This window comes from Arachis duranensis, chromosome 3 (assembly GCF_000817695.3).
Source record: "Arachis duranensis cultivar V14167 chromosome 3, aradu.V14167.gnm2.J7QH, whole genome shotgun sequence".
NCBI classification, from domain to species: domain Eukaryota; kingdom Viridiplantae; phylum Streptophyta; class Magnoliopsida; order Fabales; family Fabaceae; genus Arachis; species Arachis duranensis.
In genome coordinates, this window is record NC_029774.3 from 38,237,988 (window position 1) to 38,250,900 (window position 12,913).

Genomic DNA, 12,913 nt, shown 5'->3' on the forward strand with positions numbered 1-12,913 from the left:
ATATTATTTATTAATTCATGTTAAGTATATATTAAAATTAATTATTAATATAAAATATATATTAAAATATAAAAATAAATTAAATTATATATATAAAGACTGATTCTGTAACATTTTTGTTCCCATTTCCTCTGTGTTTCTCATCACTTGTTTTGTTTTTGTGTGAGTGACACTGCAATTTTTGAACTGAAGCAAAGAAGTGACAGAAGAGCAAGTGGTTCTGTTTTTGTCTTTTCAATAACAGTTTCTTTACCAGTACTTGCTTTGCTTGAAACACACCACACCCCTCACTCACTCACTCACTCACTCACTCCAAGGAACCTGTTTTCTTCTCTCATTCTACCTTCAAATTCTCTCTCTTTCTCTCTCTAGGGTTTGCTTGCAACTTTCAAGTACCACACTCAGCTTCCCTCTCTGCTAAAGGACAATGTTTAACTTTTTAACAAGGAAAGATGTGAGAAAGATTCTCAAGCGTAAAGACAGTGATGCTGGTGAAAAAGGTACTCCTTCCCTCCTTAAGAAATTTGGGAGTTGAGTTTCAATTGGTTCACGTTTGTTCTCTTTTTCAGCTGGGATTGCTTTTCAAGTTGTTTTTTTTTTCTTGCATGCAATTTGAATCATTTTGTCATTTGGGGTTAAATGGTGTCTTGTGGTATTTGATTAGTGATTGATGAAGGTTGCATTGCACAACAGAGCTTCTGGATGTTCCTGCTCATTGATTCTTGGTTGTTTAGGCATGTCATTGTACTTCTGTGCCGGTTTTGTTTTCAAATAATTGATTTGGTGGGTTGCAATTTTTTTTTTCTGTGCAGATAGTTTGAGATTTAATGCATGCTTTGGTTTTTGAGACTTAATGCATGCTTTTGTTTTAATTAATTCTGGGAGAGAAATTAGGAACCCGATTAGTTTGTAATCTCTTTTTTCAATGTTTATTTCCTTATGATTTTATGAAAATGTGAAAGAAAAATAAGAAAAGGTTTTCTTAAACCAATTCGACCCTAGTGTTCTTGCTCTGTGAAAAGCTCTTAGTCAAATTTTGCTTAGAGTCTGTTTTCAACTAATCCAAAGTTCCAAAGACATATTTTCAAATTCTCTCTCTTTGTGCATATACTTTTTTAAAGATCTAGTATATGTTTGGTCGAGAGGTTACAATGTGATAGAATTTTGTTGGATGAGTTTGATGAGTAAAATTGTACATAGAGCTGATCCAAGAAAAAATTTCCGCCTAATTTTACAGTTTTATCCTCCAACCAAACATATCCTTAGTCTTTATGTGTCGTTTTATTCTAATATCACAGCAAGGATTACCAGTGGGGATTGTGGCATTTCAATTCGTAGGGACTTAGTCTCAAAGCAATGCCTATAGAACTTCATTGGTTAAAAGTCACAAAAATGCTTCTATAGAAGTTTTCACATCCCAAGATAGAATTTGAAGCCTGTACTGGCCAGTGGATGTGTTTTATACTTCTATCATGTTATTGCTTGTACGAAACAAAAATGTCCAAGTGATGAATGGAACCTCATTGATGAACCCCGTTACCTTTCTCTGGTTGTTGCAGGAAGAGCTCTGGAAGAATTGAGAGCCTCTCTATTTAACGAATTTCGTTCCTCCGAAGGTGCAAAACGTCAGCAGCAACGTATTTGTGGTCCAATTACTGCACTTTCCTTCAACTTTCTGGTTGCAGTTGGTATTATTTTCATGAACAAAATGGTTTGTTTACCCCTCATTTCTTTTGATCTGCTTAAGCTGTGTTCCACGTTGGAAGTTTCGTTGTACCATGATTTTTATTTGCTCATTTTCTTTGGTTCTTTTTCTATGTCCTTTTTGTTTCAGGTACTTCAAACTGTTAAATTCAAATTCCCCATACTTCTTACACTAATCCATTATTTAGTAAGCTGGTTCTTGATGGCTGTTCTTAAAGCATTTTCTATCCTTCCTTCATCTCCTTCATCAAAATCAACTCGGATGTCTACTTTATTTACTCTTGGATTTGTTATGTCACTCTCAACTGGCTTTGCTAATGTCAGCTTGAAGTATAACAGGTAACCAATTACTCCCAATTTCTTGTTCTCTTTCTTTTAAATTTAAATTATTTGTTTAACACTCCAAATTTAATTTCTTTATCTTCAGCATTGGTTTCTATCAGATGGCAAAGATTGCAGTGACACCGTCAATAGTTTTGGCAGAATTTGTATTGTACAGAAAAAAAGTTTCTTTGCCCAAGGTCTGCCCTCTCTCTTTGCTCTGTTGATTGTGCATTTGTATCCGGTAACAATAAATAGAAATGTTTCGTTCTTGTAGGAATGAAAGCTTTTATGGTTAATGCAATAACACAGCAATTTTATGAACAACTGGACTGTGCACTCCTCTATGCATCTGAGTTTTTAACTGAAAACAATATGGATCAAAGTGCTGATGCTATCCTTCATTATAATGCATAGTGCAGAAGCGCATCTATATTTTTGAAGATGCCTGAATATATTTAAAGTGGATCGCGTGGCATGAAATTACATGCCCTTCTGGGTCCTTGGAATGTAGCTTAAAATTGTATTTGGAGAAGTGTACTATCCATCGGGACCATAATTAATTGCATTTGTGATTTACCACTTATAATATTTTTTTCAGAGGTAATTATGTGCCAAAGCTAAATCAACTCTTTTGAAACCAGTAATCAAATAAATGAAATATTCAGATTTTAAGAGTATTATGGTTCTTTCTAATTGTCTTTGAACTTTTCAAGTCACTGTGCTTATCTCATTTTAGATTGAAATGCCTAGTATATTATTTGTCACTTTACAGGCTATAGCATTAACGGTGGTATCTATCGGTGTTGCTGTGGCTACGGTGACTGATCTGCAGTTCCATTTTTTTGGTGCATGTGTGGCATTGGCATGGATTGTACCGAGTGCTGTAAATAAAATCCTCTGGTCTCGGCTGCAGCAACAAGAGAACTGGACAGCTTTGTCGTGAGTAATTTTTATCATTGTTACTTTTAATGCCAATTTCTCTGTGCTTCCTATCTATTTCTTTGCATTAAATGATTTCTTTCTTTGTTTTGTCTAATTTATGCATTCATTAACAGTCTGATGTGGAAAACAACACCTATAACATTGATTTTCCTGGCTGCTATGATGCCTTGCTTAGACCCTCCGGGTGTCCTTTCCTTTGATTGGAACTTCGGAAACACACTCGTGATTTTTGGCTCGGCAATTCTTGGATTCTTGCTTCAGTGGTCTGGTGCTTTAGCATTAGGGTAAGTGAATGTTCTAATTACTAAATTTTTTTTCGAAATAGAATTGGGATTTCAATTTTTTGTTTCCATATACCTTTGCTTCCCTTTTAATGGTACTTAGGTATTGTTTGTTTCGAGAGACTAGAACTGAGAATGGGGACTGGAACTTAGTATTGTGTTTGGTGGTTAGTGACTGGAACTAAAATTTCTATCGCTTCAGTACCTCTAGAAAGTGTAGATAGATGGGATTGAAATTTTTGGGACTGGAAACTGAAACTTAACATTTCTTTCCAAAAATACTTTCATTCAACTTTATAAATTCTAAATCTACCCTTCAATTTTCATATTTATCTTATACCAAACATGATATTTAAACATAATTCAGTATAATACATTTTACACCAAACACAATACAGACTTAATTTAGTTCTCTCCTAAGTCTCAATCTTCTTTCTAAACACAGCCTTAGTGTTCGGTGAGAAGCATACAATTCCCACGATTATTTCACAAACATCTAGTAATTAGAAAAAAGGCAGGCCAGGCTGGATGGGACCGCCAAATAGTAAAAGCCTGCTTAACCCGCACCGCTTAAACCGCAGGCTTTGGCGGGGCGGGGCGGACTTTCCGGCCGGACTTAGTATTTTTTTGGTAAGGGGGTATTTTTACAATTTTTGGGCCAAAACCCAACTTCTCCCAACCCAACTTACAAGAGAATGAAAATGAAAATTGAATGTTTTGAATTATGTTTATTTTGCTTTGGAGACAATATTTATAATTATGTTTTGGATTATGTTTATTTTGCTTTATAGACAATATTTATAATTATGTTTATTAGATATTTATAATTACAAAGACTTTAATGTTTATGAATATAAAAATTATAATTTTTTATGCTTTTAGAAATTATAAATTTATTAAAATAATTGTAAAATTATATATATTATTTAATAGTTAATAATAAAAAAAAGAGGAGATTTGGCAGGCTTAACCTGCCAGCCCAAGCCCGCCAGCCCGCAGTTAGGCGGGGCGGGGTGGGATTTTAAGACCGCCTAACTAGGTGGAGCGGGGCTGGCCAGCCCGCCAAAAGGTGGGCTTTCGGTGCGGCGGGGCGGGACGGGGGGCATCCCGGCTTGCCACCCCTAATTTCATTCATACCTTATTTTTAATGTTGAAAAATTTAAGTTAAGAGGCCTTAGCATGCATTCAATATTCTATTTGTTGCCTGGTGAATTTGGTCGCAAACTTACTCATATTTTGCTTGGTACTTCTGTATTCTATCCAGAACATGAGCATAAATCATTCTTATTTGGTTGAACACTCCGATTCAATTATATTTCCTGGGTTAGTTTCTTCATACGTTTTCTTTTACCGTCTTTTTCAGTGCTACATCTGCCATCTCCCATGTTGTACTTGGGCAGTTCAAGACATGTGTAATCCTTCTAGGAAACTATTATCTTTTTGGATCGAATCCCGGCGCAATCAGCATCTTCGGTGCATTCACAGCTATTGCCGGCATGTCTGTCTACACTTACCTTAATATGAGACCACAACCAAACAAGGTAACCCCTTGGCAGGCTTCCACTTTGCCGAAATCCAAACTCGGCAAAGAAAATGGCGGCACTCACGATGAACATTACGGGGCGGAGTCCGTCTAACTAGATGCCTAAGTAAGATATGATACACATTAACCAAAACATTCTGGTCATTCTTTTCTTTCTTGTTCCTTGATTTTGATCTAACCATTTTGTCGACTATGATATATGATCAGAGAGATAGGTAGTGTAACACCATATGTATATTAGGGTTTTGGTGTAATCCTAGCTAGAACAACAATGTTATTACTTATTACTATTAGGCGGTTAATGTTATAATATGAGCTATAGTTGCATTTTTTTTGTAACTGACAAACAAAAATTGCTGCAATTCATCATGACTCATGGAAGGAGGGATATAAAAATCTCTTCCTCTCGGTTTTTCACCTAGTTCGGACGGTATAATTATGTTGAGTTATATTTCTCTTCCTCTTATAACAAGACTTATCCCACTTTCTCCTACGTTTGCAGGTTGCAACATTCTTCTTTGAATAAAGTGACAATTAGGTTTGAATAAAGTGACAATTAGGTTCTTGAAGTTTTCGATTTCGGACTAATTAGTTTCTGAATAAAAAAAAAAGTATTAATTTAGTCTTCTATGATAACATATGTTCTTTTATTTATTAATTTATTACGTAAAATTTAATAGTAGATTTTATATGTATTGTTAATTATTGTGATGTGTCTATTTATGAAAGATTATTAAGTAGATAACAATTTTTGAAATGAAATTTTATTGTTTTGATAAGATTTGTAGTACATAAAAAACAGTTGATAAATGGTATATGAAGACTCAAAACTAAATGTTTTACTGTGTAAAATTACATCGATGATACACATGCTACTGTTGATAAGGATATATATTAACAAATATAAATTTTTAAATGCACGTATGTTATAAAGTGGGCCGTTAAAATGGGCTGTTGGACCTGTTTTTGAAGATTTTTTATTTTTATTATCAGTTAGTTGCTAAATGTTTTTGTTTACTAGAAATATAATATTGCAATGAAAAAAAAGAGAATTGATGTTAGGCAAATAAATTAAAGATTGTTTTTTTTTGCAAAAAATGTACTAAAAAATGAACAATAAATAAAAAATTACAATAATCTATTACTTCCAATATGTATACTTTTAATTCACATTGAGAACATCATTTTATAGTTGATTTGCAATTAATTTCTTAAAATTTTCTATGAATTTATTTCTGTTATTTTGCAATTGATTTTCTAAAAATTTGCCATTAATTTTGTCATTTAATTTATTCTTCAAATTTTAAATATATATAACTAATTTTTATTTATTATGTAATATATAACTAATAATATATGTCTAGTTATATATGTTAAGTCATATATTATTGTTGATTTGAAAATTTATTTAAAAATAATTATACAAATAGTAAATTTATAAATTAAAGGTGTTATTTTTACAACAATAAACACTAGGGTCTGTTTGGGAAGCTTAAAAAGTAACTTTTTTGAGCTTTTAACTTATGAAAAGTAGTAGTATTAATGTGGCTAAAATTTTTATATATGATTAATTTTAATGTGAAATACAAAAGTATTTGATTATTTTAGTGTTTTACACAATTGTGATAATAGTACAAAATGTCATTGACGTTTTGTAATAAAAAATATTATTTTAATTATTAAAACACAAAACGTCATCAACGATTTGATAAAAAATATTATTTTAGTTGTAAAAAAACAAAACATCATTGATGTTTTGTAAATAACTATAGCAGTATTTAACACATAATTTGGTCCATGGAGGATTTCACACTTAGTAATACAATATAAAAAAGAAAAAGTTCTATTAATATCTGGTGCAATTTTCAAAATCAAATTGCAGCTTTCTAAGAAGCTATTTAGGAGCTTATAGAGAAATTAAAAAAATGACTTCTCTCATAATACTACTATTTTTATCATATTTTTATAAAATAAACACTTTTAGAGCTAAAAATCCAAACATAAAATAACTTATTTATAAGCTACTTTTAATATAGTCATTTATTATTTAAGCTATTTTGTCAAAACGAGGTTAATTAAGCTGTTTATCCAAACTGGGCCTTAAGTATTTTTATGAACCAAGTCCAATCAAGTTAAATAATAAGATTTGGAATAATGTTAGTCATAATTAATTTTTTTTAAGTTGCACGAATTTGATTGGCTTTGAATAACAAAAAAATTTGGATATATAACTGTTCATACCCATGGCCCAATAAATAAAAGCCAAGCCCAATAAGACAAAAAGGCCCATTAATGGTGTAGGCCTTTCACGATAAGCCTGACCTCTCAAGGAAGTCAGACATCAACAAAGAGATCCAGCTCTACTTGATCTAAATGAGTAACTGCCTTCGGATATTTCTCCCCTACGTCTAAAAAGGAGATCTTAACAGACTCCCAAGATAAAAGGAATAGTTATCTATCAGAAAAGATAGAACTACTCTAAAAAATGTTGTTAGTAGCTCTACTATAAACACAATGGAACTCCCAAGTATAATTCACGTTCTATCTACTAAAAACCTGCTTAAAACCCTTGCTAACTTAAGTATCGGAGTCTCTTGTAGGTACCACCCCCAACCTCCTCACGAGGAACTTGGACAAGCGGCACCTCTGCACAGAAGAGGTCGGACGCTACCACATTAAGGGATCTGGACCTAACGTTCAGGCCCAAATCACTTTTCAGGTAACTCCCGAAACATTGGTGCCGTTGTCGGGGACGTGAAATTCCCTCTTTGACAAATGGGGGACTACGAGCTTAAAGACAACCACACGGCATCTGAATCTGAACAAGAAGCTCAGCCAGAAGGCCAGGCCCTTGTGCTTCCTCCTCCACCACCACACCAAGGCCCTCACGGGGAAGGGACCTCAGGAAATCCACATACAAGGAGAATCCATTCCGAGGTCAACCATCCCGAGGATGAGGACCGTCCTCATACAACTAAGATCCTAGACTGGTTCATGGCCAGGGGGATCGACTGCAATAGTTCGAACACGAGGCTGAACGACAACGGAAAGCAGAACGGGAATTATGAAGAGAGGTGAGACGACGAAAGGAGCTAGAAGACAAACTTCGGAAGCTGGAAGCTGACTTACAAAGGAGGAATAATTGGGTGGAGCGTGATGAGAGTCCCCTAGGAGGAGAAGATCCCTTCACGGAAGAGATCATGAAGGCTAAAGTTCTTAGGAATTTCAAATCACCCGACATGGATCTCTTTGACGGAACGTCTGACCTGAGTCAACACCTCAATAAATTTAGAAGCAGAATGTACCTGGTCAACGCCTCTGGTGTCACCCGATGCAAAGCCTTTCCAACTACTTTAACAAAAGCGGCCATGAAGTGATTTGATAACTTGCCATCTAGGTCAATTACCAGCTTCGACGACCTTGCTAGAGAGTTTTTAACTAGATTTTCCATCCAAAAGGATAAAACCAAACATGCCTCGAGTTTGTTGGGAGTTAAGCAAGAAGCCGGTGAGACTCTTCGCGACTTTATGGAAAGGTTTAACAAGGCCTGCTTAGAAATTCAAAATCTGCCCACTGAAGCCGTGATTAAGGGCTTAGTTAATGGTCTCAAAGAGGGACCGTTCTCTCAGTCGATATCCAAACGACACCCGACTTTTCTAAATGAAGTTCAAGAAAGGGCAGAGAAATACATCAACATGGAGGAAAATTTTCGACTTAGGGAACCTTTCCCACGAAAGAAACCTGCCCTATCATCCTCGAGAAAAGGAAAGGGATCCTAAGAAGAAGGAAGAACATAGTATTGAAAAACCCCAAAAATACCACAGCTTTACTCCTCTAAGGGTTTCCCTGGTGGATGTTTACCGCGAAATATGCCACACGGAGAAACTTCCACCTCCTCGTCTGATTAAGCACAAAAAATATGGAATTCGGCCTGAGTATTGCGAGTATCATAAGCTGTACGGACATTCCATTAATGATTGTTATGACTTAAAGAATGTCATAGAAAATTTGGTCAAAGAATGTTGACTTGACAGATACCTAGTCGACAGGTCGGACGACCGAGAAAAAGAAGACGGGACGAAGAAGGAGGATGTCCAGAACACCCTCCTCACCCCCAGAGCGACACATACACATGATCAATGGTGGATTTGCAGGAGGAAGAATATCAAAATCCTCACGAAAAAGACACCTCTAGGAGGAATATCAAGTCGAGGAAGGCAGTCAATTAACCGATCTACCCACCATCTCATTCACTAAAGAGGATGCTCAAAGGATATTACTAGGACATGACGACCCAATGGTAATAACTATGATCCTGGAAAATGCTAAAATCCACATAACTTTGATAGACCAAGGTAACTCGGCTGATATTCTGTTTAAACCCGCTTTTGACAAACTCTGGTTAGAAGAAAAGGATATAAAGGCATACCCCGACAGCCTCGTCGGACTGGGAGATACCCCAATCTGACCCCTTGGTTATATCTCATTGTACACCACTTTTGGAAAATGTATACGATCAAAGACACTAAGCATCGACTACATAGTAGTAGATGTAACCTCGATCTATAATGCCCTAATAGGTCAGACTACCTTAAACTAACTTGTAGCTGTTGTCTCTACTCCTCACCTCTGTATGAAATTTCCAATTGCAGAAGGGATTGCTATTGTAAAGGGGACCAAAAATTGGCATGAAAATGTTACAACGAGAGCCTCAGTTTGCAAGGCAATCCAACGGAAAAAGAGGTCAATACCATTGAGTTAGGAGGGGTTCGAAGTCGTGAAGAATTGCGCCTTCAACCTGAGGGTAAAATAGAAGAAGTGCGAATCGAGAACCATCCTGACAAGACAACGAGCATAGGGGCAAACCTAGAAGGAAGCCTAAAGAAACAACTCGTTCAACTGTTAAGCTAAAATTCCAATCTCTTCACTTGGAAAGCTTCTGACATGCCTAGCATAAATCCCGACCTGATGTCCCATAAGCTTGCAATGTATCCGGGCTCCCGACCTGTTCAACAGAAACCCATGAAGCTCGAACCAGAACGGACACAGGTCGTAGAAGAACAAGTACAAGCCTTGCTGGAGGCAAGGTTTATAAGGGAGGTAAAATATCCATTATGGTTAGCTAACGTAGAGTTAGTGAAAAAATAAAACAGAAAGTGGAGAATGTGTGTTGATTATACCGACCTTAATAAAGCCTGCCCTAAAGACCCTTATCCACTCCCCAGTATTGATGCTCTGGTCGACTCAACATCAGGCTACAGATACTTGTCCTTTATGGATGCCTACTTGAGGTATAATCAAATTCCGATGTATAAGCCGGATCAAGAGAATACCTCATTTATAACTCCAAAGGCCAACTATTGCTATGTAGTGATGCCTTTTAGATTAAAGAACGCGGTGCTACATACCAGCGATTGATGAATAAGGTATTTCTCGCTCACATAGGAAAACTCATGGAGGTATATGTGGACGACATGCTCGTCAAGACCTAAGAGGACGCGACACTATTGTCCGACCTCTCTGAGGTATTTTTCACTATAAGGAAGCATGAAATAAGGTTAAATCCCTCAAAATGCACCTTTGTAGTAGAAGCTAGGAAGTTCCTAGGATTCATGTTAACCCAAAGAGGAATAGAAGCAAATCCAGACAAATGGCAGGCTATACTTAACATGAAGAGTCCGACTTGTGTCAAAGAGGTCCAACAACTAAACAGAAGGTTGGCCGCTCTATCCAGATTTTTAGCCAGGTCAGCTCTAAAATGACATCCCCTTTACTCAATCCTAAGGAAAGGGAAGCAATTTGAATGGACCCCAGAATGTGAACAAGCCTATCAAGACTTTAAAGCATTCTTGGGACAACCACCCATACTTACCCAACCTAATAAAGGAGAAGAGCCCGTGCTATATCTGTTAGTTAGAAGCTGGGCTATAGCTTCAGCCCTGGTCTGAGAAGATGAAAATAGATAGCAACCTATCTATTTCATCAGCAAATCCCTACGAGGGGCAGAGTTGAACTATCAAAAGATAGAGAAGTTTGCTTATGCCCTTATCCTCACATCTCGAAGGCTCCAGCCTTACTTCCAGGCTCATACGATTAAAGTCCACACTAATCAACCAATGAAACACATCCTACAAAAGACAGACTTGACAGATTGGATGCTACAATGGGCGATAGATTTGTCCAAGTTCGACTTAAAGTACGAAGCTTGGACAACCATTAAGTCTCAGTACCTTGCTGACTTTATTACCGAATACGCCAAAAGCCTAGGAAACCCAGTTATATGGAGTTTATATGTAGAAGGATCATCAGATAAGGCTGGAAGTAGAGCTGATGTTATACTAGAAAGTGACCAGAAAACTTGGATAGAGCTATCTTTAAGGTTCGAGTTCCATGTTTCTAACAATCAAGCAGAGTATGAGACCTTACTTGCTGGCTTAAAGTTGGCTAAAGAAGTGGAGGTGAAAAAAGTGGTGGTGTTCAGTGATTTGTAAGTAATAACTTCGCAAATTAATGGTACCTATCAAGCTAAAGACCCCACTATGAAGAAATAGTTGGATGAGACCCGAGAACAACTGACACACTTTTCAAAAAGTGAGGTCCGACATATAGCTCGAGAATCTAATGCCCAGGCTGATGCCCTCAACAAATTAGACAGCACCAACTCAGGGGACAATAATAGAGGTTTCATTTAAGAGACTCTGCAATCACCATCCATATCAAAGGAAGAGGAAGTACTGACCATATCCAATCAACATCTAAGGTGGATGACACCCATAATCAACTACCTCAAATTCGACGTACTTCCGAAGGACGAAAAGGAAGCTAGAAAGCTCGTAAAGGAGGCACAAAATTATACATTAGTCCATAATATTTTATACAAAAGAAGAATTTCAACACCCCTCTTAAAATGTGTCCCAACCTCTAACACAAGGGAAGTCTTGGAGGACGTACATAGTGGCATATGTGGAAATCATTTGGGAGCTTGGTCACTAGCAAAAAAAGTGATCTGAACTGGTTTTTTCTGGCCGACCTTACAGAAGGAGGCATCCGAGTTTATTAAGGCATGCCCGCCTTGCCAAAAACATGCTAACTTCCAAGTGGCCCCTCCTGAAGAGCTCATCAGTGTTACCTCACCGTGGCCATTCGCGAAATAGGGCCTCGACCTACTCAGACCCTTTCCACAAGTACCAGACCAAGTCAAATACCTCATAGTAGGGATTGACTATTTCACTAAATAGATTGAGACAGAGCCTTTAGCAACTATTACTGCTCAAAGAAGTCAAAAATTTCTGTATAGGAACATTGTCACAAGGTTTGGAGTTCCCCACTCCATCACCACGGACAATGGGACTCGGTTCACGGATTCAATCATTAGGAACTTAGTGGCCGACCTAAAAATAAAACACCAGTTCACATCCGTGGAGCACCTCCAGGCCAATGGATAGGCTGAAGCAGCCAACAAAGTCATATTGGCCAGGTTAAAGCGCTGATTACAAGATGCAAAAGGAGCTTGGGCGGATGAGCTTCCTCAAGTCTTATGGGCATATCAGACCACTTCCCATTCCACAACAGGAGAATCACCCTTCCGCCTTGCTTAATAAATGGAAGCAATGATCCCCATAGAAATAGATGAAGACCTAGAGTCATATTTTATAATGAAAGAGTTAACACCCAGGCACAAAGGAAGAGCTCGACCTCCTCTTTGAAGTCCAAGAAAGAGCTCATATTAGGGAGGAAGCTCTGAAACAAAGGATGGCTCTAAGATACAACCAGAAGGTAATCAAGAGGAACTTCACTACCAATAAACTCATCCTGATCCGGAATGAAATCGAAGTACAAAAGTCGGGAGAAGGAAAGATGGCTACAAATTGGAAAGGACCTTACAAGATAGTAGAGATCTTAGGCAAAGGTTACTATAAGGTGTCCGACCTCCAAGGACGGGAGCTGCCGAGGTCCTGGCACGCTTGTAATCTAAAGAAATACTACAGTTATGTAGTCAACCTCGTTTAATGGGTGCACTCTTTTTCCTGATTTTAAGGGTTTTTTAACGAAGCACCAATACGAGGGCTAGAGATAACCAAATTCCTAGTATGCTTTGTAAAGGAATTTTTGAAATATC

General features: G+C 37.1%; 1 protein-coding gene across 1 annotated transcript; it reads left to right on the top strand.

The window, feature by feature from the left end:
* Positions 1 to 143: 143 nt before the first annotated feature.
* Positions 144 to 5,266, top strand: LOC107478800 (nucleotide-sugar uncharacterized transporter 1). Its single transcript, XM_016098936.3, has 7 exons — positions 144 to 500; positions 1,560 to 1,711; positions 1,835 to 2,043; positions 2,132 to 2,225; positions 2,801 to 2,967; positions 3,084 to 3,254; positions 4,615 to 5,266. Exons 1-7 carry the CDS (start codon positions 428 to 430, stop codon positions 4,886 to 4,888), a joined length of 1,140 nt encoding a protein of 379 aa, XP_015954422.1. The 5' UTR covers positions 144 to 427; the 3' UTR covers positions 4,889 to 5,266.
* The last annotated feature ends 7,647 nt before the right edge of the window (positions 5,267 to 12,913 follow it).

Coding starts and splice junctions, on each gene's coding strand:
- LOC107478800 (XM_016098936.3), top strand. CDS start 428: ATGTTTAACTTTTTAACAAGGAAAGATGTGAGAAAGATTCTCAAGCGT. Junction 1,712..1,834: donor TTATTTTCATGAACAAAATG/GTTTGTTTACCC, acceptor TTTTTGTTTCAG/GTACTTCAAACTGTTAAATT. Junction 2,226..2,800: donor AAAAAGTTTCTTTGCCCAAG/GTCTGCCCTCTC, acceptor GTCACTTTACAG/GCTATAGCATTAACGGTGGT.